The sequence below is a fragment of the Adiantum capillus-veneris genome, chromosome 5, assembly GCF_014529385.1.
Source record: "Adiantum capillus-veneris isolate H3 chromosome 5, ASM1452938v2, whole genome shotgun sequence".
NCBI classification, from domain to species: Eukaryota; Viridiplantae; Streptophyta; class Polypodiopsida; order Polypodiales; family Pteridaceae; genus Adiantum; species Adiantum capillus-veneris.
The window spans coordinates 169,823,000-169,849,169 of NC_140935.1; the positions used below are offsets into that span (position 1 = coordinate 169,823,000).

The 26,170-nt window shown below is 44.6% G+C and overlaps 1 protein-coding gene across 2 annotated transcripts in view; it reads left to right on the forward strand.

Moving 5' to 3' along the window:
• The first annotated feature begins 307 nt into the window (after positions 1-307).
• Positions 308-26,170, forward strand: part of LOC147458537 (uncharacterized) — a 43,699-nt gene continuing 17,836 nt past the window's right edge. Inside the window, exons 1-2 of one of the 2 annotated variants that reach the window (XM_086513189.1) lie at positions 323-390; positions 608-992. In XM_086513189.1, coding sequence (XP_086369315.1) covers positions 338-390; positions 608-992 — 438 coding nt within the window. In that variant the 5' untranslated portion in view covers positions 323-337. Of the gene's footprint in view, positions 993-26,170 lie in introns of both variants that reach the window. The other variant, XM_086513188.1, reaches the window with a different exon arrangement.

Genomic DNA, 26,170 nt, shown 5'->3' on the forward strand with positions numbered 1-26,170 from the left:
TTTGAAATAGCTTTTGTTGTCTAGAATCAAGCTCTAAAGTAACCATTTATGTGGCACAAACCAATCAAACCTGCACAATGACTTCTAATTACAATTTTAACATTCCTTGCACTTTGAAAATTATAATTGAACAGCTCACTTCTAAGTAAAGTAACCATTGCACACCAGTTAGTAATTACCCTTACAATAGTGTGGGAAAGTTCCCTTGTAAACCAAGTTAGCATTGAAACTGCTTGTTTTCAAAAGAAAGGGACATGCAGCACTCAGCTGAAGCGGCAAGCCTGAAGTGAAGTGGGTGGTGGTCGGTCAAAAAGAAAAGAGACAGTGAGGCTGAGACATGGTGGATCGCGAAGCTCCATTTCAATTTCCCATCGCGGGTGTGGTGGCACGGTGGGTCTCAACCGACAGACGTAGACCAGACGAAGGCCTGCGTGGTGTATCATGCGGTTGAGGGTTCATGATAGTGTCACATCGACATGAAATTCGTCTGCAGTAGATGTTCTTTGGCTACTATTGCGTGGAGCTTGGCAGCGTGGATCCTTCTCTTGCATCTCTACTCGTCTCATACTCCGAGTTCTTCCCTCTCCTACTCCTATGGCTCTTCCAGGAGGCTTCCTCTGTACAGCGAATTTGAAGAATTTGAAGAGAAGGCAGCCGAGTTTAGATCACCACGAACTAAAAGGCGCAGAAACCCTTCCAATCGACCACACAGAACACGAAACATCTCAGCAGCAGAAGATTTTGTGAACCCGTCTTCCCTAAAGCGACCACTTTACTTTCCAGATAAAGCCCTTGCTGTCAATCCCTTGCAATGCCCTGATGTTGACAGATATCATTTTTATCCAGGCAGAGAATGGCGAGACACTGATGGGAAGCCAATTCAAGCTCATGGGGGTGGAATCCTTTTTGTCCCAGAAACAAAGACCTTTTACTGGTATGGCGAGAACAAAGATGGTCGAACATATCGGCTTCAAAAGCGGTCAGTTGCAAGGGTGAGTAATCAGTGCACCCATTTTTAGAAGGCGCTTGATGGTTCAATTTGAAGTATATTTGCTTGCTAGAGATAGTTTTCAAAGTCTGCATTGCTTTCTGATGTGCTGTGGAGCAACATGTTTTGCTAAACAAAGAATTATTGAGTATGAGTTTTGTTTGTTTCATGAGTGCATCGAATCTTGAGTCCGCTCTTTGACTACTGATCTTAATTTAATAAAGTGAGAGTCTTGAACATTATACCCATGCTATATCTGAGGGTATTTACTTGGTGCTTTCATGTGAACAAGTATTTTCAGGCACTGAAGACTGTGCTAGCATAGACTCTTAAAAACATTTATTTTAATTATAGACGCACTTCAAAAGGATACATTTTGAGAAGGAACAGGATCTGGCATATCCTTTTGTTTGCATGTTCAACATGAATGTTTTTCAAGATTACCACACCAAGTAGATCCATGCTTCTCAATTTTCAGGGCATAGAATACACTTTCATTGTTGTGGAGAAGTAGTGAATCCAATTTCACCACTACCACTGCCTCCACTTATTGGTCATTATCATTACTCAAAAAAGGCTCCGCGACCATCTTTTGCACCATCTTCTAAAACTTTTAAAGATGGTGAATTCTTGCGTCTTCAGGGATTCAGAATTTCACGTTTTGGGGGTTCAGGACTCCAAGAATGCTTTCAAATTTTTCAATAATTTAATACTATCGTCTGCACAAGAACATATATGGAAGAATTCAAACTGATACGACTTACATGTTTTGTTAAAGATAGTGCTATGCAATGGTGGGTTATCTTATCTTACAAACCTTATGGGCCCAAAACTTAGCAAGGTTTCAGAAACACTTTGCGCCATAACTTCTTTGATGGCACTTTTAAGTTAGATCTTGTTTTGGCTTGGTCTAACTAACAAATGTATTCCTTTTACACCTTGGGGGCTTACAATCAAAGATTTTTTTATTTGTCTTCATTTAGGAAATACTTTAGCAGATCAGATAGAGCGGTATAAAGTGGTTTGCTCTTTCCTTTGTGAGATTAGTGCATTGGCAAGTTGTAATATGCGACAACTCATGTCTCTTGCACAAGTGGGCTACCATGTCATGAAGGGCTTATTTTTTGAAGAAGCCCACTCTACGAGCCATGGAAAACTTGACAGCCTTTGGAAATTCGCTTCACCCTCTTCTTAGGAGAGGCATTTTAGACCACCACAAGTGCCACCTCCTTGATTTCATTTGACACCTCAATAAATGGCAGAGCATTGAGTCAAAGGGAAGCGTTACATTCATGGAGGCATAGGGCATACATTTCGCTAGTTTACTTGACACAAACATCCTACCCCTTCAAGCAACATTCCCACCAAGCGACCCATTGTCAATGGTAACCTTAACAACAAGAGATCTCGACCTTCTATAGTTCTCGATTTGATGGGCGAGCTTGTTCACCATGATACTTCAAGAGAACCTTGTAGATCATGGGGACATGTTAAGAGACAAGGAAACTCTTATCTCGTTTGACTAGAGATCTACCAAAACCTTCATTCTTCCCTCTGCTTGCCAAGAAACTTGGCATTGACAAATTAACGGAAGGCAACCCTATTGAAGCTCAGATGGCACATGACACATATTGCTCTACTACACCATTTGTGTGATCTCTTTATGTAATATTTTTAGCTCCGACTATAAATGAATAAAAATGATTTTTGTGCACATAGAAGTCATTTATGAATCTATTGATACCAATTAATAATTTTATAGGTCCTTAAAGAGTTAATCTAACGGTAAGGCTTTGGCCTCTCAACCTACGGGTTGTGGGTTTAAATCCCCCGTTGGGTCACCTCTAGAGGGACACCTTGTGCTCACCTGGTGTTCATGTTGCTAGGACTCTTGCCCTTGGACACTCGAGTGCATCCTCCCTTGGGTGGGTCATCCGAGGAGGAGGTTCCTAGCTGGTTGCTACGAGTTCTCTCTCTCGTTCTAAACACGTGGTGCATCAATTAGGTGGTCATGGTGATGCCTACGCGTGGCTCTTGCTCGATGGACATGGTCCTTGCCCAACCATGTTTCATGGCTAATATTTGGAAGGGATAAGCATCTTCCCTTGTTGGCCCTCTCGTGCGTTGATTTTTTTTTTTTTTAATGGACGGGTAAATTTTGCGGTGCAATGTGTCATCTGTGAAGGGGATCGGGGAGCACCACAGACGGAGAGTGAGAGAGAGAGAGACACACACGATGTGGGTGGGGAGACTCAAAGAGTGAGCAGCCCCCTATACACTTATGCTATGTATAAGGTATACAAGTCAGTGGGCGCCCAGACTCTGGGCAGCCGGGCAAGGCACAGGCGCCTATACCCCAACAACCTCCCACTTAAAGGCGACTGTGCCTTTAAGCAAGGGAATCTAGTCTAAAGACTACAAAAGGTGAGAGAAAACCGCTCTCAACCGATGCCCACTGGCTGGCTGTGATCGTGTGCATCCGGCTGTCCTGCTTCCGTGTAAGTCCATACACCACCAGACGTACCGCACACGTACTGCAAGTATGTATGCAATACCTGCATATCTCCCTTGTGCACTATGCCATCATCACTGACAACCCCAACTGCAAGTGCTCTCACTGCAGCTGCGATATCCGGTCTCAAGATCAGCATCTCATACATGAGACCACCGAATGCTGATGCAATGCTAGCGGGCCCTGCTAGCTCTACGGAGCATGCATCAACATATATATCCCTGGCAATAGGCATCTCTGACTGACAAGACGTGTCAGCCACATGCATCTCCTGATTGTCCACAAAAGACGCATCAACTTGTCGTGCAACCTCAGAGCAAACCAGCTGCTCTAGGTGTCTGCTGGAAGACATATCCTGCACAACTATATCCCCATGCTCACTTTCGAGCATAGAAAGGAATGATTGCATAATAGCTGACGTCTCAGCCTCCTCTGCAATCATCCACTGCAAACATGACCACTCAATCTGCTGTGACTCACTAGAGCTCTCATGCTCTAACTCCGTATGCATAGACTCTTGCACAACGTCCTCCTGTCGTGACTCACTAGAGCAAGACCGCTCTACCTGTCTATCCTGCATAGAAGTATCTCGCACAACTGACTCTTTGCTTTGCTCAGTCACTAGCAAAGCATGCATGTCTGACTCTGTCACCTCTCTATGTGACTGCTCAAGTCGTGCCCTAACTGTGTGCACAACGAGCTCACTACTCTGCACTCCATGCAAAGTACCCTGCAACCCATGAGCAAAAGAGACTCGCCTGCTCTCTCGCTCTCTACCTGGCTACATGATCACAGAGACAACACCGTCTCTCTCGTGATCCACATGCAATGGGTAACCTGTACCACTCCTGGCACCTCTCGCAATCACTAGCGAACCCGAATGCATCACAAAATCTCGCTCTCGTAGCGAAATCTGACATCCAAAATCTCTAAGCTGACCAATCAAGATCAAACTCACTGTCAAATCTGGTACATAGTGCACATGTCGTAACAAGTAAGATGCACCACTCGATAATGACAGTCTCACATCTCCTGCACCTGCTATCGCATGCACCGATCCATCGGTCAAATGTACACTGCCAAGCATCCCGCTAGAATAGCTACAAAACCATTCACGATGCGGCGTGACATGAAACATAGCATCTGCGTCTAGCAACCACTGCGAAGGGAGTGCACTATCCACATGTATAGCATCTCGTGCATAGCTCGAGGTAAAAGTGACATCCACGTCACTAGTATACTCCGACACTACATCTGCCTCAACTGTCAAAGAAACTGAGTCCATGGCATCACTACATACATCTCTGAGACTGCCATGTCTCCTACGATGTCGCATATGACGAAAACAACGCCGTCTAACGTGTCCAGAATGACCACAATACCAACATGTCACCTGTCGGCGTGCTCGTGAATGTACATGTCTCACACGAGTCCGTGATGACTCAGATCTATCATACATATCATGTAATCTGCGCCAAAGTGCTCTCGAAGTAGTCTCATACATAACAAGAGCATATACAGATTCCGCAAGGTGCAAAGAGAGTGTAGATAGTGCCATCTCCTCTAGCTCCTGCCACTGATCGTCAGACATGTTTGAAGGTCTACCTGCATCACCACTCAATGGTCGATGCAACCCTCGCTTTGTCAATGCATCAAGCATACACTCTCTCCATGCCGCAAAGTCTGACCCATCAAACACGCGCATCTGTGAGAGGTCACAATCTGATCGATCACCTGTCTCTGCCATGAGCACAATGTAGCAAACTAGAAAGCAAAACCACCTCACCAACACCACCTGGAAATTGTCTACAAATATGGCCAGAAACACAATGTAAAACCAGTGAGACACACTCCAAAATAGAGCTCCCGCAATGTCAATACAAGCCTCGCATGCTCTAGTATCACACTGCAATCTGTGAGCTAATCACCAAGCCCACACTGTGCGGTATCGATGCATACACACGCACAAATCTCCCACCTGCACAGAACACCGCACGCAAATGCTGAGTGCAACCCGCAATCTCTACCTAGATCGCATAAATGATGCGCATAAAACTCCTGGGAAAATTTCACCAGAGTTTCGACGCACAATGGCTATCAACACAAAATAACCATTGTCCTGCAAGCTCAATACAATGAGCAATCAATGCGCATCAAACTACACTCAACATACATGCATAAGCTCTGCAAAACTATGGCAAACAATGCTCGAGATCACAAGACTCTCCCACCCGAGAGCAAACCACTGTCTCAAGCGAAGAAAGATACACAAATCCTCACTCTTGCGAGAGTGGATACAAAAACACAAAACTGTGTACAAACTGACAAAACCTGTCAAAGTGAGAGTAAACACTCGATCACAAACTATGGCGAGAATCTGGGAAAAATCCGACAGAATTTCTCCTGAAAACTGAGCAAAAAACTCAAGTACAATCTCTACCATAAACCATAACACTACTCAATGCCAATGAGTAGAAATGCCAAAATGGCTCCACATTTTCACATACAATGGCAAGCCGCACTCAACGTACATCAACAGAGTGACTGCGCATAAGCAAACGCCAAAAGATTTACAATCCGGAAACGTGATCAATGCGAAAACAATGCTCTCAAGAGAGCTTACCGGCACTTGAAAGTGCTCGTCAAAATGCATGTATAATGGGCATCAACCATGCGCCATAACCATATGCAAACCATCCGCAAAGACCATGAATCCAAGCACAAAATCACTGCCAAAGTATCCTATGAAAACCATTGAAAGAAGCTCCACATGTGTGCTCCAAAAAACTGCGTCTCTCAAGAGACCGCCTCGGTGGTGTGTAAACGCGTCCGTACTTTGTTGCCCAAGTCTACCAAAAAAACCCTCAAACCACAAGCTTAACACAAGCTGCAATTGCATCTTCAGCTCAGAATTTATGCACTCAACTTCAAGCATCTCCCGTGCTTCCAAAAGTGCATCAAACTCGCACACAATGCGACAACAGAAAATCTGGAATTTCTGTATATAGCCAGTCTGAGCTGAATATCAGCAAAACGGTGAGGAATTTGCAAAAAGTTTCTTCTGCAAAGTTGTAGACCACGTCGAAACGGATGGGCATCGTGGATAGAATTCTCAGATCTGCATTCTACAAGGAGAAAAACGAATCTGAAAACAGTGCTGCTGCGCACACAGTTTTTAGGGCAGCACCTTCACTTACACACAATCTTCCACACTCCTTTCTGAGCTTCCACAAGAGCATACATCACTCTCAACTGAGCTCACAAGCTCCCATTGCATTCTCACAAAGCTTCCAAGCTTTCTTAATCTCTCTACCGTCGAGAGCGAGCGAGCTATCGCCTCGAAGCTCTCAAAGCCGTCGTGCTCTCCGCGGTCACCATAGCTCTGATACCAATTGAAGGGGATCGGGGAGCACCACAAACGGAGAGTGAGAGAGAGAGACACACACGATGTGGGTGGGGAGACTCAAAGAGTGAGCAGCCCCCTATACACTTATGCTATGTATAAGGTATACAAGTCAGTGGGCGCCCAGACTCTGGGCGGCCGGGCAAGGCACATGCGCCTATACCCCAACAATCTGGGTAATTTACCAGTGTCCGGATAGTAAGATAAGTAGAGCACTAGTCGGACGCAATACAGAACACGTGAGAACAAGCACATGAATTAGATGGTGTCCTCAGTTTTTTCAGAATAGTCATGATTTAACATTTTTACTTTGGCCGCTCAAGAAAGTGGCTGGTTAAACATAGTATAATACATCCCGGTGGGAGCAAGCAGATTAAGTGGGGAGCAGTGTGGAAGACTTACGAGCCTTCTCTCTCCCTCATGAGCACCATCTGGCACAAAAAAATCACACGCTTGGCTATAAATCAAGTAGCGCTACCTAATTGCAACTTAATACACACACTCAGACAAAGATTCTCTCTTAACTCTCAGTTCAGTCCTCTCTCTCTCTCTCCTACGATTTCATGCTTTAGCTTCCGTGAAGGCCATGCAGAGTCTACAAAGCACGTTTGTAGGTGAAGGGCAGCCCGTAGAAGCTTGTGTGCGTCCCTTTGGGAATAGCCGCCCTTAGACAAGCTGTCACGATTGTGACTATGTTACAGTATTACATCTACTCCTTGTTGCACATACGCAAAGTGCCACACCAAGGAGGACCAACAATTTGCTTTTGCTAATGCAATTTAACAACAATGCTTACCATCTAAGACCCTGGTGATGCGCCCCTACGCTTGGATGGTCACGACCCTTCGCTCATTACAATCTTAAGGCATCATTCACTTAAAGACCCATTCCCACCCATCTCCATCATTGCATTGTCTACTCTCATTGCTCGCTAATCGGTGCGTACAGCCCATCACACTCATCTTGTGCATCTCGTGCTGCTCACCTGCGGATTGTGGAAGGCATTGTGTAAGGTGCAGCGGAAGTGAACGTTGAACTTTGCTCAAGATAAGTGCTTCGAACTGTGCTCAAGGGTTCCTTTTACTTACAGAAGGGAAAGCCTTCCGTTCCTTTAGTGAGAGAGTGAAATGGACACAAACAAAGTAGATAAACACTGTGAATGAAGGTGCTAAGACTCAGAGATAGAGAGAGAAGAGAATACGACACCAAAATGTTGTCAAACCCTCCTTCGAAGGCCCCACTCTCTATGGCGAGAGCGGTCTACTATTGACTGCACAAATCTCTACAATGCTTGGACTTGCCGACGATGCGGACGACGACGAGACGAGCTGAAATCTGAAAACGCTAAGGGCTGAAATCTGCAAATCTTTATCTGCTGAATTCTGACTCTATGTCGATGGCGATGATGCGCTGAAAACGCAGATGCTGAAATCTGCGTTTTCTGGGCTGAATCTGCAAACTACGCTGGATCTGACCGTGCGGCGAGAAGCTGCTGCGAGAAGGTGAGGTCTGCCAGGTTTGGGACTTCTACTCAGAGTCTGACTGCTGAAAACTGAAAACGTTGGTGCTTCTTGGTGTTCCGTCGCGGTGAATCTGCAAAACGCCGAGGCTGATATGCAAACCAAAACGCTAGGGTTGAAACCTGTTTTTTGTTGCAAAAACGCTAAGGTTCCTGTTGTCTTGTTGTAGCCGGGGCTGATCTGCTGTACCAAAAACGCCAGGGCTGGTCTTGATCCAAAAACGCTAGCTTCTTTGCTGTGATGCAAAAACGCTAGGGCATCTTGAGAGGTCCTACTAAGAAGGTGCCTGTTGAACGCGAAGTTCCTGCTGCCTCTTCTGCCAGAAAGTGCTAGCGCTAGCTTTCTATATGTACTTGCTTAGTGAATTTGCCCTACCCAATTTCCAACAAAAGTCACTTTAAAATAATAAGTGAAAAATGTCAAAAATAGGGAAAATAGGTCTATGCACTGTAAAAATGCTCCCGATGGGTTTTGACTGTAATCTGATGATCATGTTGTGTGCAACCAGAGGATATGCATCTACTCTAAGTGTTTGGACATGCACAGTCTGCGAACAAACTCACAAATGTGCCATAACACTTCCTAATCTAACTGAATTGAACCCATGTCATGAGGTAGCTTGTCCACGTACACATAGGGTTAAATGTGCACGTGACATCCCCTCCTTTTCAAAGTGAGGTACTGGTACCGAACTGTATGGCGTCGAGGGAGATCACCAACAGCGTCTAGAATCCTGTGAAGGACTCTTCGCCGGCCCACTCTGATGCGTGGGTCATGCGATACTTGAACTTCATAAAGGTCTGCAACGCTTGCTTCTTTGGGCCGCGCCGAAAGCGACACAAAGTCATTTGTGGCTCCTTCAATGCTTCAACTTCGTCTATAGTCATGCATCTACCTGCTTCAAGAATCTCCGAGGATGAAAATTCCTGAAACCACTTTCAACACAAAAACACGAACATACCCATTCCATGTAAAGTGACTGGAAAAATTCTAGTCTTTTGAACAAACTGTGCATGCAATGCAGATGAACAAAGTGACGGAGTGTCAAACCGTTTATCAAACACGCAAAGAATGGGGTCCAATCTTGACTTTCTGATCTAAATCAATCAATTGTGGCAAAACACAATGGAAATGCCGATGCTTGATGCTCAATCCTTTTTGTGCTCTTTCTGATAGTGTGTCATGCCAAGGAAGAGACATGGAATGTGAATTCCTTGGGTGCAAACATTTCATCTTTTCATTAGTAATCCGCATACATCCGTGCTCATCGTACAATATGTCATGCCTATGAAAAGGGATCACATAAGGACGGTGACTAAATACAAGAAAACATCACGAGTGAAACACTTGAACAATGCGTGCTGACTAATCATTCGAACACATAGTACTTCTTGTGGGGTTCTTTGGACCTCGGCTCTAGAGCTAAGATCCGTTCTTCGTGATCAATCGAATCTTCCTGTCGGGGTTCCGTGGACCTCGACTCGAAAGCCAAGATCGGTTCTTCGTGATTGATCGAATTTGCAACGAGGTTAGCTTCGCTAGACAAAGCATCAACTAAACCATCATCCTTGTGAACAATCACATCATCATCATGCATCTCATCATTCTCGTGAACAATCACATCTTGATCATGCAAATCATCATGCTTATCATTGTCATGCAAATCATGTGTGTCATGCTTTGGAAAAGAAGAGATTGAGAGAGTCTCCTTCTCCTGATCCTTCGTAATCTGTGCTTGCACATTAGCAAAATTTCAGGACAACTCTTGCATGTGTTGGGCTCTCTGTTCGGCCGCCAAGTGCGCTTGCTCGCGCTCGCGATCCAATCGGCTCTTCTTTCTTTGTGTTCAAGTGCTATGGCTGCCATTCTTTCTTTGTATTCTGCCTTTCTTTTAGCTTTTCTTGCTTCTCATTCTAATTTCCTGTCCATCATCATCTTGTCGAAAGCCTCCATAGGAATTAGTGCAATCCTTGGCGTAGATGGGGAATGGGGAGGGTCGAAAAAACCTCCTGGTGGGAAAAACTCTTCTTCGCCACTCCCATGCTCACCACCTCCATGCGAAGCTTCCACTCCGCTTCGGGTGATGACCATCCACTGAAGTCTTGGGTCTTAAGTTCACGAGGAACTTGGGTTCTCGAGGGTCTTGAGTTCTTGAGGTTCCTGAGGTTCTTCTTTAGCTTGCAATCTGCGTGAGGGAAGGATCTTCTCTTCACCCCAGCTCTTCTCTTTCCCGCGGGCGCACCCCTTGGCGGCCTTGCACTCACACCAAGGTTGCTTTTTCCAACCTCACATCGATTGGCCGGCCGCTAAGTGCACGGTCCGCTCTCAATGAGTGAAAAGAGCATAGTTACCAGGAACGGGAAACCGGAACGGGAATGTGGAACAAAATGCCATTCCCTGTTACGGGTACTCACGTTTGAAACACGGAACGGGGATTCGGAACGGGGATTCGGAACGGGGATTCGGAACGGGAACTTGGAATGGGAACAGGGAACGGAGACCTGAAAACGGCCATTCCTTGTTACTATGGAAAAGAGGCACAAGGGGAGGCTGGACAAGCCCTTCTTTCTTGGGTTTCTTGTCCCTCTTCAAAAATACAATTAGGAATCGACACGCCCAAGTGGACTTGGGTTACGTGCGACCGCAACAAGCAAAAAAAATTCAGTGGTTCTTGTGGTTCTTTCCTTGAGTGATACAGAACGCTGCCAAAGCTTTGAACCAATGTAAGGTGCAGCGGAAGTGAATGTTGAACTGTGCTCAAGATGAGTGCTCCGAACTGTGCTCAAGGGTTCCTTTTACTTACGGAAGGGAGAGCCTTCCATTCCTTTAGTGAGAGAGTGCAATGGACACAAACAAAGTGAATAAACACTGAATGAAGGTGCTGAGACTGAGAGATAGAGAGAGAAGAGAATACGACACCAGAATGTTGTCAAACCCTCCTTCGAAGGCCCCACTCTCTATGGCGAGAGCGGTCTACTATTGATTGCACAAATCTCTACAATGCTTGGACTTGCCGACGATGAGGACGACGACGAGACGGGCTGAAATCTGAAAATGCTAAGGGCTGAAATCTGCAAATCTTTATCTGCTGAATTCTGACTCTATGTCGATGACGATGTCAATGGCGACGACGCGCTGAAAACGCAGATGCTGAAATCTGCATTTTTTGGGCTGAATCTGCAAACTACGCTGGATCTAGCCGTGCGGCGAGGATCTACTGCGGGAAGGTGAGATCTGCGAGGTTCGGGACTTCTACTGCGGAGTCTGACTGCTGAAAATTAAAAACGTTGGTGCTTCTTGGTGTTCCGTCACGGTGAATCTGCAAAACGCCGAGGCTGATCTGCAAACCAAAACGCTAGGGCTGAAAACTGTTTTCTGTTGCAAAAACGCTAAAGTTCCTGCTGTTTTGCTGTAGCCGGGGCTGATCTGCTGTACAAAAACGCCAGGGTTGGTCTTGATCCAAAAACGCTAGCTTCTTTGCTATGATGCAAAAACGCTAGGGCATCTTGGGGGTCCTGCTGAGAAGGTGCCTGTTGAATGCGAAGTTCCTGTTGCCTCTTCTGCCAGAAAGTGCTAGCGCTAGGTTTTTACATATACTTGCTTAGTGAATTTGCCCTACCCAGTTTCCAACAAAAGTCACTTGAAAATAATAAGTGAAAAATGTCAAAAATAGGGAAAATAGGTCTATGCACTATAAAAATGCTCTTGATGGAATCTGACTCTAATCTGATGATCATGCTATTGGCAACCAGAGGATATGCATCTACTCTAAGTGTCTGGACATGCACGGTCTGCAAACAGACTCACAAAAGTGCCAAAACACTTCCTAATCTAACTGAACTGAACCCATGTCATGAAGTAGCTTGTCCACGTACACATAGGGTTAGATGTGCACTTGACACACTGAATGCGTGAAGCGGCCGCCCCAAAAGCTGCCTCCTGCTTGGGCCTTTACTACGGGCATTCCACTAGTTGCACGCATCCACTTTGGGTAAGTAAGTACAACTACAAGTATTTCACTCACTTTTCATTATAGCATATTCGACGCTATCCAATAGAGGTTGTCACCAGCGTGACTACTATCTATTCCTTTTGTTGATTTCTTTCTTATTATCTATTTACTTTCACTTTTTGGAAACACCCCTCGGGAAATCTAACTGCCCTGCATTGCATAGCTAGTGTGGAACTGTCCAGAGGGAGTCCAAGCCCGAGGGCAAGAGAGCACTAAGGTTGGACAAGGACTATGGTTAGCCAAGTGGGGTCATTGACTAGCCAAAGTGGAATCCTTTGCTACAGAGGCTACATTTCAATTATGGGTGTGGCCACAATGTACAAAGAGGGTCGGATGACCTAGAAAGATACAATGGCAGCATCTCCTAAAATTTAGGGAACTGCGATTTTAGGACCTGAAAATGTGTTGACGTCATTACCTCCGGAATGACAAGGGGAACATTTTCTTACTCTGCCGTGAAGTCAACTGGGCAACCGGTTGGGATATTTTTAGACGGCAACCCCGAAACGGGAAAATGCTTATAAATGTGCCAAGTGGCACCTTCTGGTGCACTTGCCTCATGCAACAAGAAGTGGCGCTGAATTTAGGAGGGGGAGAGCCTCATTTTCAGATTTGTCACAGGTTAAGAGCTATGGAGTGCTTGCTTTCCCTCCTATGTACAGTGCGGTGCCAGGAGTGATGCCCTGCACGCTACGCACTGCCCTCTCTCTCCCCTTTGGCAGTATGTTATGCCCCTCTAGTGGGCTTTTCATTTGACCAATGTACAGTTGTGTGGGTTCATGCGCGATTGCCGATGCAAGAGCCTCTTGCACAGGTACTAGATTAGCTAGCGGCTAATCCCCTCGCAGGTACAGGTGAATTCGGAGAGGTTTCACGCCAGAAATCTCGTCCGATTCAAAGGGCAAGTAGCCCTACAGGTGCGGGTATTTCATGGTTCCATCGACGGGATTAAATCACTTTTTCCCATAGAAGTGAGCCTTGGTCAGTTTTGGGCTTGAAGACACAGGGGATCATAGACCAGATACAGGGAATTGCAATTATGGCTGACAGCCCAGATGATGTGACTAAAGAGGTTTCCTCTTCACAGGGTCAACAGACACATGAAGTGGGTGAGTCCTCAAGCCCACCACAGACAGATGACGATATATTCAGGACCCAGTTGGCTACTGCTGTGGCTCTGTTCACACAAGTAATGCAGAATCCGAGGTTTTTAGCCTTTCTGCAACCTCCTGTTCCGTCTCAGCAAGTTGGGTCACTGGATCATATTCAAAAGCCTGTTAAGGCTCGAGCACAGGTGATTCATACTGCACAGTCAATGGAGACACCTGTACACTTAACGGAGAACAAGCAGTCTCCACAACCTATGCCTAAAATGCAAGAACAGGTGGCTGAGATGCCAGTCTTTCAAGCTGTACCAGTTCAGCCTGCCACCTTTCAGCAGCCTATAGCCGGTTCTAATGGGCAAGGAAGCAACCTACAGGCTATGCAACAGGTCTTCCCACCACCTTCAGTACACCCTGGCTATTTTGGAGGTGGATCCGTATTCCAGAGCATGGCTGGACATGCACATGGAAATCAGTTTTACACGCCAGGAACAGTGTTTGGGGGTGCTCAAACGATGATGCCTAACCCCATGTACAGTGTCATGGGTATGCAACCAGGGTTTCAGAGCATTCAGGGCCAATTTGGGATGCCACAGGCAAATTTTGGTATGGCTGGAATTACAAATCAGCAGCCAAATATGGCATTTCCAGGTCAAGTTAATAGCGGCCAAGGAACACAGATGAACCCTAACAGTGTTCCCATGTTTCAGTCACTTCCATATGACAATTTAACGCCGTTGGAGAGGCCAACTCCGTACAAAGAAGGTGGCAAAGGTGTGTCATTCACGACCTTTACAGGGTTTGATGACAGGAAGAAGGCTCTCTCATTCCTCCAGCAGTTTGACAAGGCCTATGCAGGGGGAAACTTTACAGAGGCTTCAAAGGTCCGCAAGGCAGCCACTTTCTTGACAGGGAATGCGGGACAATGGTGGACAACTTTATTGCTTCAAGGGCAAGCTCCGTCCACATGGATTTACTTCAAGCTGATTTTTGCAGCAGCATGGTTATCTGATGACTTTGAAGCAGATGTCACGACAGAATGGCACCAACTAAATGCTGCCACTTGCAGAAATCTGGATGATTACAATCGGAAGTTTTGGAAAGCTCTACTTCCAGTAACTTCCTATAGGTTTGTGCCATTGACAGAACAGATTGAAAAATACTGTTGTGGCCTACCTAAAGGATTGAGAAAATACTGCACGAAGACAAAAGTTACTACTTTGACGCAGCTCATCGAGGTAGCAAACACTGGCAATGGTTTGCTCAAGGGAGAAGATTGTGAATTTAACACTGGCGTCAAGGCAGGATCAGGCAAGAAAAATTCAGCCAAGAAGCACGTTCCCAATGAGGCTCCTAAAGGGACTCAGGAGTCAGCCAACGCAGGGAAAGATAAAGCTACGGCTGAATCAGAAAAAGGACCAGCAAAGAAATGGAAAAGACGTTTTCCTCGCAAGTCAGAAGAGCAAAAGAAAGTCGTGAGGACAGAGAACAAATGCTTTATATGTGAGCAGCCTGGCCACATTGCTGACAACTGTCCTACAAAGAAAAGGCCAGCTGATTCTGAAGACAAGGAGGACAGGAAAGGAAAGAAGCCCATGGCTGGTCTAGTGCCAGATATGGTGGGCGACAAGCCAAATTCAGATGCAAGTGAGATTTGCAGAGCATGGTGAAAGGTCAGGGATCAAACAGTGCTTATCTTCTTTGATCCAGGTGCCAAAGCCAACTTCATTTCCCCAGAATTGGCTTCAAAGTTGGGAATCAGACCTGAAGAGATGGGGTATACAGCAGAGGCAGGTTTGGCATGTCCTGGCCATACAGAGGCTGTGACACCCATCATTGGAAAGTTGCGTCTACATATCCAGTCCTATGTAGATGCTGAAGAATTTTACATCATATCCAGTCCTATGTAGATGTTGAAGAATTTTACATCATGCCACTGGACGAATGTGATGTGTTGTTAGGTATTCCTTGGTTATTTCGTGTACAGGGAATCATGGATGCCTACAACAAAAAGATCACTGTACAGAGCAGGGGAAAGACTCACATTCTGGATGTAAAGCTTAAAGGAGAGTCTATTCCCACTGTATCAGCTTCTGCTATTACTTCTGTAATGAAAAAGCATCTTTCTGCGTACTTGGTTTTTGCACGTGAAGTGTCAGATTGTGATGAATCAAATTTATCTGTGCTAGATAAAGAAAGGCCAATGTTTTTACAACAGTATAGTGACTGCTTTTCCGATTCATTACCGTCTCAATTACCGCCAGAGAGACCTGAGGACCATGCGATAGATTTGGTGCCAGGCAGTAGCCCACCAAATAAGCCTCCGTACAGGGTTAGTGCGGCTCAGCAGAAAGAGATAATGGGCCAAGTACAGGAGTTGTTAGAAAAGGGGCTGATTCAGCCCAGTTCATCTCCATTCTGTTCTCCAGTGTTGTTGGTGCAAAAAAAGGATGGGTCATGGCGTATGTGCATCGACTACCGTGCACTGAACAAGAATACCATCAAGAATAGGTTCCCTATACCTAGAATTGATGATATTATAGACAAATTAGAAGGAGCAGCTATGTTTAGCAGGATAGATCTAAAGAGTGGGTACCATCAGATCCGCATTAGATCAGAGGATGTGCACAAGACTGCTTTTAGAACAACGTTTGGCCTTTACGAATTTTTAGTGATGCCCTTTGGTCTCACAAATGCTCCTGCTACGTTCAATAGGATGATGGACATAATTTTCCGTCCACACCAGCAGTTTGTTGGTACATTCTTTGATGACATGATAGTCTACTCAAAGAATGAAGAGGAGCATAGGCATCACTTGGCCATTGTGTTCAAAGAGCTACGCAGTCATAGGTTGCTCATCAATGCAAAGAAAAGTGAGTTTTTTCTGGAAGAGATTCACTTTCTGGGACACATTGTCTCAAAGGATGGTGTCAGAATGGATCCTGCAAAAGTTGAAGCGATTAAGTCATGGCCAAATTTGAAGACGGTGCATGATGTCCGAAGCTTTTTGGGACTATGCTCCTATTACAAAAGGTTTATCTGAAATTTCGCTGAGATTGCTTCACCTTTACATGCTCTTCAAAAGAAGGCAGTCACCTTTAGATGGACACAGAAAGAGATTTCAGCTTTTAATCTCTTAAAGGAAAAGATGACTTCAGATCCAGTCATTGTGTTGCCAGATCTTAGGAAGTCATTTGTGGTCCAGTGCGATGCCTGCGGTAGTAGCATTGGTGCAGTGCTAATGCAAGATGGCAGGGTAGTAGCCTATGAGAGCAGAATTTTGCAAGGGCCAGAGATGACCATGCAGGTCTATGAGAAAGAGTTACTGGCTGTGATTCATGCGCTCTTAAGTTGGAAATACTACCTGCTAGGTGCAGACTTTGTTGTCCAAACGGACCATCAGACCTTGCGATACTTCTTGACACAAACAAAGTTATCTAAAAAGCATATGCGATGGGCAAATATCTTGTCCATGTTCCATTTTCAGATTGTGCATGTGGAAGGCAAGAAGAATGTTGTGGTTGATGCCTTGTCAAGGAAGCCACAAATTTCAGCTGTGTCGATTCCTTATCATCATGAACTTGATGATATGAGAGAACAATATGCAAATGATGAAGATTTTGCAAGGGTCTTCGAGCAACTAATGGATGGACAACGTCATGAACACTATCTTCTTAAAGACGGGTTCATGATGATGCATGGCAGATTGTGTGTCACAAAGCCATTGCGACGCAAAGTGATGGAAGAGAGTCATGTCCCACCGTATGCAGGGCATCGTGGTATCGATGCTACAGTTAAAGCGGTTGAGACATTCTTCTATTGGCCTACATTGAGAAGGGATGTGGATGCCTTTGTGCGAGAATGCCTAATATGCCAAAAGGTCAAGTTTGACAGGCAAAAGGCACCAGGGTTATTGCAACCACTACCTATTCCAGATAAACCATGGGAAAGTATTGCTATGGATTTTATCTTTGATCTTCCGAGAACGCATTGCTTAAGTCTAAGGATGAAGCCTTTGCAGCGTTTAAGAGATTTCATGCATTTGTGACCACCCAAACAGGTAGAAAGCTAAAATGCTTGCGTACAGACAATGGGGGGGAGTACACAAGTGCTGAATTTAACAAGTTTTGTGAAAATTTGGGCATTAAGAGGGAGCTTACTGTGCCATACAGCCCCTCTTCTAATGGTGTGGTTGAAAGATTCAATAGGACACTTTGTGAGAGGGTGAGATGCATGCTGTCCACAGCTAATCTCTCTCATGGATTTTGGGGAGAAGCTTTGAAAACTGCAGTGCATATATGCAATCGATCCCCTCACATGTCTTTGAAAGGTGACATCCTTGAAGAGGTTTGGTTTGGCAAGCCTGCTTCATATGATCACTTACGCATTTTTGGTTGCGAAGCTTTTGTGCATGTTAGACCTGAGTTGAGGAGTAAACTAGATGCGAAGTCCATTAAAGGCCTCTTCATGGGATATGGTGAAGAAGGCGAAATGGGTTACATGATTTGGTTACCTCAGCTCAAAAGGGTTGTACGCAGCCAGGATGTTGTTTTTAATGAGGCAAGGCTGCTTCAAAACAATCATGTCTCAAAGCATGACCATAAAAGGGTGAAATTTTAGCATGACCAGCCACCTGTTAGGCCTAATTTTGATCCTCAGGATGCACCACAAATGGCTGAAAATGTAGATGATCAAGTGGTGTTTGAGCCTGATGATGTTGGACAGCAAATTGAGGCTCCTGAAGGGCATTTGCAGCCAAGAAACAATGCTGAAAATGATGTACAGAAGCCCATTGTTGATGATTTTGTCGTGCCACCTGATGTAAACCCATTGCCGGATAATGTGGATCATTGGGTGAGGCGGTCTACTTGTCAAAGACTGCCTGTGAGTCAATATGACCCCTCTTTGCACTACATTATGTTGACAGATGAGGGAGAGCCTCTTACATATAAAGAGGGAAAGACATGTGAGCACAGCGACAAGTGGGAGCTTGCTATGCAGGAAGAGATTAAGCTTTGCATGCTAATCATACTTGGAAGGAAGGCTATTCCTAACAAAATGGGTATATAAAATCAAAACTTTTGATGCAAAACCCAAGTATAAGGCAAGGCTTGTGGCAAAGGGATATGTTCAAACCAAGGGCATAGAGTGTTCTCTCTTGTTGTGAAGATGACCACTTTGCGTGTATTGTTTGCCATTGTGGCTGCTCTTGATTTGGAAATGGACCAAATGGATGTACATACCGCTTTCTTGCATGGTGATGTGGAAGAAGAGCTTTACATGAAGCAACCCGAGGGTTTTGTTATTCTTGGCAAGGAACATATGGTATGTATGCTCAATAGAAGCTTGTATGGGCTGAAACAATCATGTAGACAATGGTACAAGAAGTTTGATCGCTTCATGCTTAAACATGGTTACAAAAGAAGCCATGCAGACCATTGTTTGTATACCAAACAAGATGAGGATGGCAGCCCTATCATTCTTGTGCTCTATGTTGATGATATGTTGATAGCTGCAAAGAAAAGAAGCACTGTTGATGCTCTTAAAGGGCAGCTGAAATCTGCATTTTCAATGAAAGACCTTGGGGCAGCTGAACATATACTTGGAGTGCGTGTTACACGGCAAAGAGAGAAGCGCCTATTGTATTTGTCGCAAGAAAAGTACATTGAAAAGGTGCTGGACAGATTTAACATGGCTGAAGCAAAGCCTCTTGGTGTGCCATTACAGCCATATGTCAAGATCTCCAAGGATGATTGTCCCAAGTCAAATAAGAAGCCAATGACATGCAAAGTGTGCCTTATGCTTCAGCTTGTGGTTCACTTATGTATGCTATGGTTGCTACTAGGCCTGACATAGCCCATGCAGTGGGAGTTGTGAGCCGATTTATGGCTAATCCAGGCAGGTTGCATTGGGATGCAGTGAAGTCCATTATGAGGTACTTGAAAGGGACTAAAAACAAATGCCTCTGCTATGGTAAAGGACCAATGGAGTTGAAGGGATTTTGTAACTCTGACATGGCTGGTGATGTGGATACACGGAAATCCCCAAGTGGCTATGTATTTACTCTTGCGGGAGGTGCTATTTCATGGCGTTCTAGATTGCAAAAGATTGTTGCATTGTCTACGACAGAAGCTGAATATATTTCAGCCACTGAGGCTTCCAAAGAAGCTATTTGGTTAGCACGCCTATGCAGTGAGTTTGGTTTGCCTGCCAAGGCACCTATGCTTGGTTGTGATAGCCAGAGTGCCATATGTCTGGCAAAGAATGCCATGTTTCATGCACGCACAAAGCAAATTGATGTGCGGTATCACTTCATACGAGAAGTGCTCGAGGATGGCCTTATTACATTGGTTAAGGTCCATACATCACAAAATCCACCCGATGCTCTCACTAAGTGCTTACCCAAAGCACAACATTATCTATGCATAGAGATGGTGGGAGTCACGTAGCTTAAAGGTGCCATTTATGCCTTTAAGTGGGAGGTTGTTGGGTTAAAGGCCCAAATGGTACCCTTTTAATGTATATTTTAAAGGTTACTAACCTTTGGCCAAGTTCACATTGAACTTGGCCACTAACTTATTAAATTGGTCCTTATACAAATAATAAAGGGATAGTGAGTTTTTAACAACTCACTCACTTATCCAATCCCCTTGAGAAAACTTACGTGCCCTTCTTCTTCTGCTAGCGCTTCCTCTCTTGCTGGTCTTCGCCACCTCTCTCTGCACACACACTGCACTTCCTCGCGTGCTCTATCACTTGCACACACCGCCGCGCGCTCATCAGTCTTGAGGTGAGAGAAGTGCACCAGTAGAGAAATGGCTAGCAAAGAAACGGCAGTGCCTTGAGATGACAAAACAGTGGCAGTGTGTTATAGCGTGCAGGTCATTGCCGGCTTGGGCTTGGGCTTGGGCTGGGCTGGGCTGAGGCAAAAATATTTGAGATAGCGTGCGCAATTTGGCGAAATACAGAGCACAGGTTTTTTCAAGGCCAGCAACGTTAATAGGCGATAATAGCCTTGGGGCACAGTAGGAAGAATGGGGGGTCTCGAAGTTGAATCGAACTGCACGCTAGAAGGCAAGCTGGCAACAATCAATGCAAGCAGATGGGGCCATGAGCATACATGTGACCATAGGGTAGGGCCACACAACGTCTACAGGAGGCAATTGTGAGTGGCTGAATCGTGATGATGGTGTCGAGCTAATGATGAACCAAGAACGTCTGCACACGTAGGCCTTTTGCAAGTTGAGACCTCGTTTTGGTGGTGATGATGATGTGATGAGCTCGTGAGAGCTTGCAGAGGAGAAGAAAACAAAAATAAATTTTAAATACTAATAAGGTCAAGCGACTTCTAAATTTATTAAATGCTCATGACTATGTGTCAAGCTCATGAGGCATGGCTTTACACTTAACATGCATGCAAAAAGAAAATACTCGAGAGTAAAGTAGATATCTACAGCAAAATAGCTATTTTAATTATTTGAAAATAATGCTAATGATAAAAACCCTACATTAAGCTCTGATACTAGTTGTAGGGTTTTAGGACGAATAATGAAACAAGCCATTCATAATTAAACGATGAAATTAACTATTAAAATAACTCCAGAAATAGGCAAACATAAATGCGAAATAGATACTTGATTCGTTATTGAAGTTTGTACAAAAGTGCTCTTATATAGAGCTACATAGGCCACATGGTTTTGACACACAGGCTAAACATGTTTATACACGTAGGTTGACACATGGTAGGCAACACAACACACAAATGTAGTTTGACACATGGAGAGCGGTTACGCATGGGAATTGTTACAAAACCCGCAATCCTTACACAAATGACAAGATCTTCCAAAAACATTAATTCCACATATTGTCTTGTGGGTGACTACCATGGGTCTATACCTTGCACTTTCCTTTAAGGGTGAATATGGGCTTATCCTGGATTCATCTAGGTATATATTAATTTCACATATGCTGAAATTTTTTGCAGAAACCTTAATTTTTCAAAGTTATTGGGTATAAAATCCGTTCGTGTCAATGCGTAGAACTTGTTGAGAGGATCAACTTTGCCTTTGTGAGTGCGCGTGTGCGGACGGAAGAGAGAGAGAGAGAGAGAGAGAGAGAGAGAGAGAGAGAGAGAGAGAGAGAGAGAGAGAGAGAGAGAGAGAGAGAGAGAGAAGAAGAAGAAGAAGAAGAAGAAGAAGATTGTTTTAACGTCGTAGGAAACTATCCCAAGAGACCTTAAAGATCTATCCGACGAGGAGACTTGAACTCAAGTCTTGTTATTCAAGACGGAAATTGCATAACCAATCTACCACACTTGGGTGTGTGTGTGTGTCACGTGACACATCCAACCCTATGTGTCCATGGACAAGCTACAGCATGATCAGGGTTTGGTCAGTCCAGTCAGTCTAGATTAGAAGTGATCTGGCACTTTTGTGAGTCTATTCGTAGACCGTGCATGCCCAGTCACTGAGTGTAGATGCATATCCTCTGGTTGCACACAGCATGATCATCAGTATTCCCTTTAGAATCCATCAAATCCAGACTAAACAGATTGCGTTGTAGAAGCTATCGTAAGCTACAGCAGTCACCGAGAGACGGCACGGATACAAAGTCTGACATTGTTACACCTCGTGCCCTAAATACCCCTGACAATGCAAACGAAGTTTGCCAATGACAGGTGTAATGACAACATCCCGTCCGGGTGTCGCTAGAACTACCTCCACCGGTGGCCCCATCTTGTCGGGCATAATACACCAATTCAGGTGAAATGAAGTTGGCCTTGGCTCCTCCATCAAAGAAAATGAGGGCTTCCTGACCTTTTACTTTTTGCCCCATGCGCAGCAAAGTTCCGTACTTTCGTCCATCTGACTTGGGTCGGTCCCCATGCAATCGGTACCAGTCCCGCTTTGATCTTGCCTTCTCTACCACATTCTTCCGCTGCTCTAGAACTCTCAAGCCTTTCTTCAGTTTGTCCTCGTTGTGCCTTTATGGGACACTTGCGGAGATGTCTCCTTGTTCCCCGCAACCAAAACACTTCCCGTTTTTGAGATAGTCGGCTCTCTATTCCGCAGTCAATCGGGGTCGTGCATCCTTCTTTTTATGGGAGTTCTTCTTTCTATTGTCGTTTGTTGAGTTTTGTCCGGTCCTTTGTGTCAAAACTTCATCAGTGGGGTAGGTCAAGTTACCCGAATGTAATGAGAATCCCCGCTCAGCATGTTCCATCAGTTGTTGTATGGACTCGGACTTTTGCTCAAGGCAGTAATCTCGGATCTCTTTATGGAGTCCGCAGCCAAAATCGCTCACTCTGTTCTTTGAAAGTGACCTTCTTAAACAAAGAGATCAAAACCTTTCACAAATTTGCCTACAATAACGCGATCCACTCTTCGACGGGGAAGGTGCCATTTGAGATAATTGAAGGTGCTATGAAGGTTCCACCCTTCCTAAGCACGAAAGATAAGATTTTTGAAGCCAACTAGTACACGAGGGACTTGGACACTGCTTTTGCCAAGGTCCGGGAGGCTTTACAGAAATCTCAGGAAAGACGCAAGAAGGTAGCAGATTGACACCGTCGCGATTTGAAATTAAAGGGGTGCTCTTACGTTTTGAGAAGGCACACCCGAGAAAGAAAAAAAGGAAAGGAGCGGCTTTTTCCAAAGTTCAGCATGAGATACTATGGACCTTTCCAGATAAAAGAAAAGATAAATGATGTCTCCTTTAGATTGAAGCTGCCCTATACTTGGAGAAATCACAATGCTTTTCATGTGAGTCTCTTGAAAGCCTTTTAAAGGCGATGTGCCTGATGATGGGGAGCCAAATGAGCAACCTGAAGTGGAGGAAAGCGAGGAGATACTCGTTCCAGAACAGATACTGGCACATAAAGATAGAAAGATTAAAGGTAAAGTGATGAGGCGGTTCTTGGTTAAATTCAAGAACTATTCCACATTGGATGCGAAGTGGATGGAGGAGGAGGACCTAGCAGATACTCCTCAGATTGTGGAACTTTACCTTGAAGCATTCGATTTAGGATAGTCTACTCCAATAGAACCCCGATTTCAGCATGGGCGAATCTAGTGCAACGGGCTTGCACAAGAGGGGAGTCACTCTGCTCCTTTGTCGTCAACAGATTGCCCCGATTTTTTATATAGAGTCATTGATGTCCCTTTGGGTTTAAGGGATACTGCTGAGTTGACAGTATTTTGCTGTATGACTTTATGAACTGGAATTCCCGATAATGAAAATGATACTGATTGATTTGTACTTAACTTGTTTGAGTGCAGGAAGTGAAAGACGAAATGATTGCAGCATTTCGGTCTCATAAGTCTCTATAGACATGATTGCAATAAGGATTAGTTAATCGGGCATCTGTAAGGTTCCGACTGGATCTAGATGCGATTGCTAAATACGTTGTCGATTAATTATGGTCTGAGATTTGGAATGATTTTTGAATGTGATTTGTCATGTGATCTCCTGTGATGTGACTGTCGATTGGTACATGTGCTAGATGTGTTGTGCTTAGTGCGTCAGTACTAACAGTCAGTGTCTGCCAAGATAATTTATGGCCTATGTCTGTTTTGCAGGCGTAATCGAGGGTGATTATAATGCTTTCGAGAGGGGGGTATGTCACAAATGGGTGACGGGGCATGCTCCTGGACACTCACAGAGTGGCAGCAGACCCGGACAAGCGTCGATAGGCTGATGTGGCAGGTTTCGGATTTTGCGGCGTGAAAAGCGCTAATAGTGTTGTCGTGGTCTGTCGTACGGATTTTCGCTTTTTACGTTGACACAGCTCTACAAAATTCCTGATTTTACGCTGGCTGAATTTTGGGACAGCTTTTAAGCCAGTTGCTTTATTTTGAAAGGTTTTAAAAGATGAATGCTTTTGGGGCTCTGCTTTTGGGCATCCCTTGTAACCAATAAATAAGTGCTTAATGTCACGAATCATATGACACATCAGAGTTGTCCGTTCCTTATGGCTTTTATCAATTCTAGTAGATGTACAATTTCTAACCTTTATAGTTCAAATGTACACATTTAAATATCCTAATTTCAATGAATAGCAATTACTCGGAAAAATAAGAAAATAGTTTATTTAAGAACATTCCTGGGGCTTCTAAACAATTGTTCTCAACCTTAGTGCTTGTACATATACTTCGAGAATCTCGGTATAAGATGCTAATTTCTACTCGATCATCCACTGAGCGTCTAAAGTAGAATAATTCTTGAACTTTACCAAATACTTCTGTGTAATCTTTCTGGACTTTAGTGACTTGTCTGTTAGAATTTTGGCATCTCAAGTGAATTGGCCAATGTGAACCCATTATTTATTTTGGCTTTTAGGTATTTATTTTACTTATTTGTTAAAGTCTTGGTAGAGCACTTTACTGAGGTTGGTATATATGCAACCCCTTGCCTCCATTGTATTACACATTCAATTATTCATTGCCAGGTTGATTGGTTCAGGAGACTCTCTCTCTCTCTCTCTCTCTCTCTCTCTCTCTCTCTCTCTCTCTCCCCTGCCCCTTGGTCTCTACGCTTTCGCATCGTAGGCTTTGACATGGTATCGGAGTGGTGTGCTTGAAGATCTTTGGAAGCGGAGCTGCTCAGAGGAGAAGAAGAAGAACTCTCGTCGCCGGTGTCCTACTTCCCCTCCCTGTGCTACGTGTATTTTAAAACGATGTAGTGTCTCTTGACCGACTGTTGCTAAATTGGCTTTATCTGACATAAAAAAATTCTAAATGAATTATTGGATTTATAAGTGAGAGGTTTTTCTCGCTTGGAACACTAGGAAAAATAATTTTAAATGAATTATTGGAATTTTAAGTGAGGGTTTTTCTCACTGGAGACATCCGAGTACAGAGTATTCCTAGTGCGTCATTGAAAGTAATGACGAGAGCACTGAGAACGGGAATATCTGTAAGGCCACAAGGAACGGGTACTTTTGATGCGTCACATCGGATGGGTGACAGGGAGCATCGGAAAGAAGTATCTGAGCATCCGGGAACGGACATCTCTGATGCGTCATAGATGGGTGACATAGAGCATCGTGAAGGGGATTGTACCGTAAGTTCGGTAGGAACGGACTAGGTCATGGGTATTCCTGATGCGTCACAAGGTGGGTGACGGGCGCATCGGAAAGGGGATATCCATAGTCGAGAGGAAATCCGAATTGGAAAGAGGAATACGCGTAAAGACGCAAGCACAAGAATAAATATGGGTTCTGAGAAGCTTTTCATTAAAAGCGGAAAATTTGAACGAGTTTTCCGGGAAAAGCAAACGCTTTCCCGCGAGGAATCTATGTCTGCATTGCATTTGTGCATGTGGTTGCATCCAGGGACGCCTGGGAAGTGTTGTGAAAAGCATTGTTTTAAACTTATAAGGTTTTGTTGCTTTATTTTCTAAGTGGTTGCCCACTTATTAAGTGGGCGGCCGGCATATTTTAAAATTGGTCTGAACCTGTCTGAAGCTTTTCTTAAAAAGCGGAAAATTTGAACGAGTTTTCCGGGAAAAGCAAACGCTTTCCCGCGAGGAATCTATGTCTGCATTGCATTTGTGCATGTGGTTGCATCCAGGGACGCCTGGGAAGTGTTGTGAAAAGCATTGTTTTAAACTTATAAGGTTTTATTGAGTTTTTG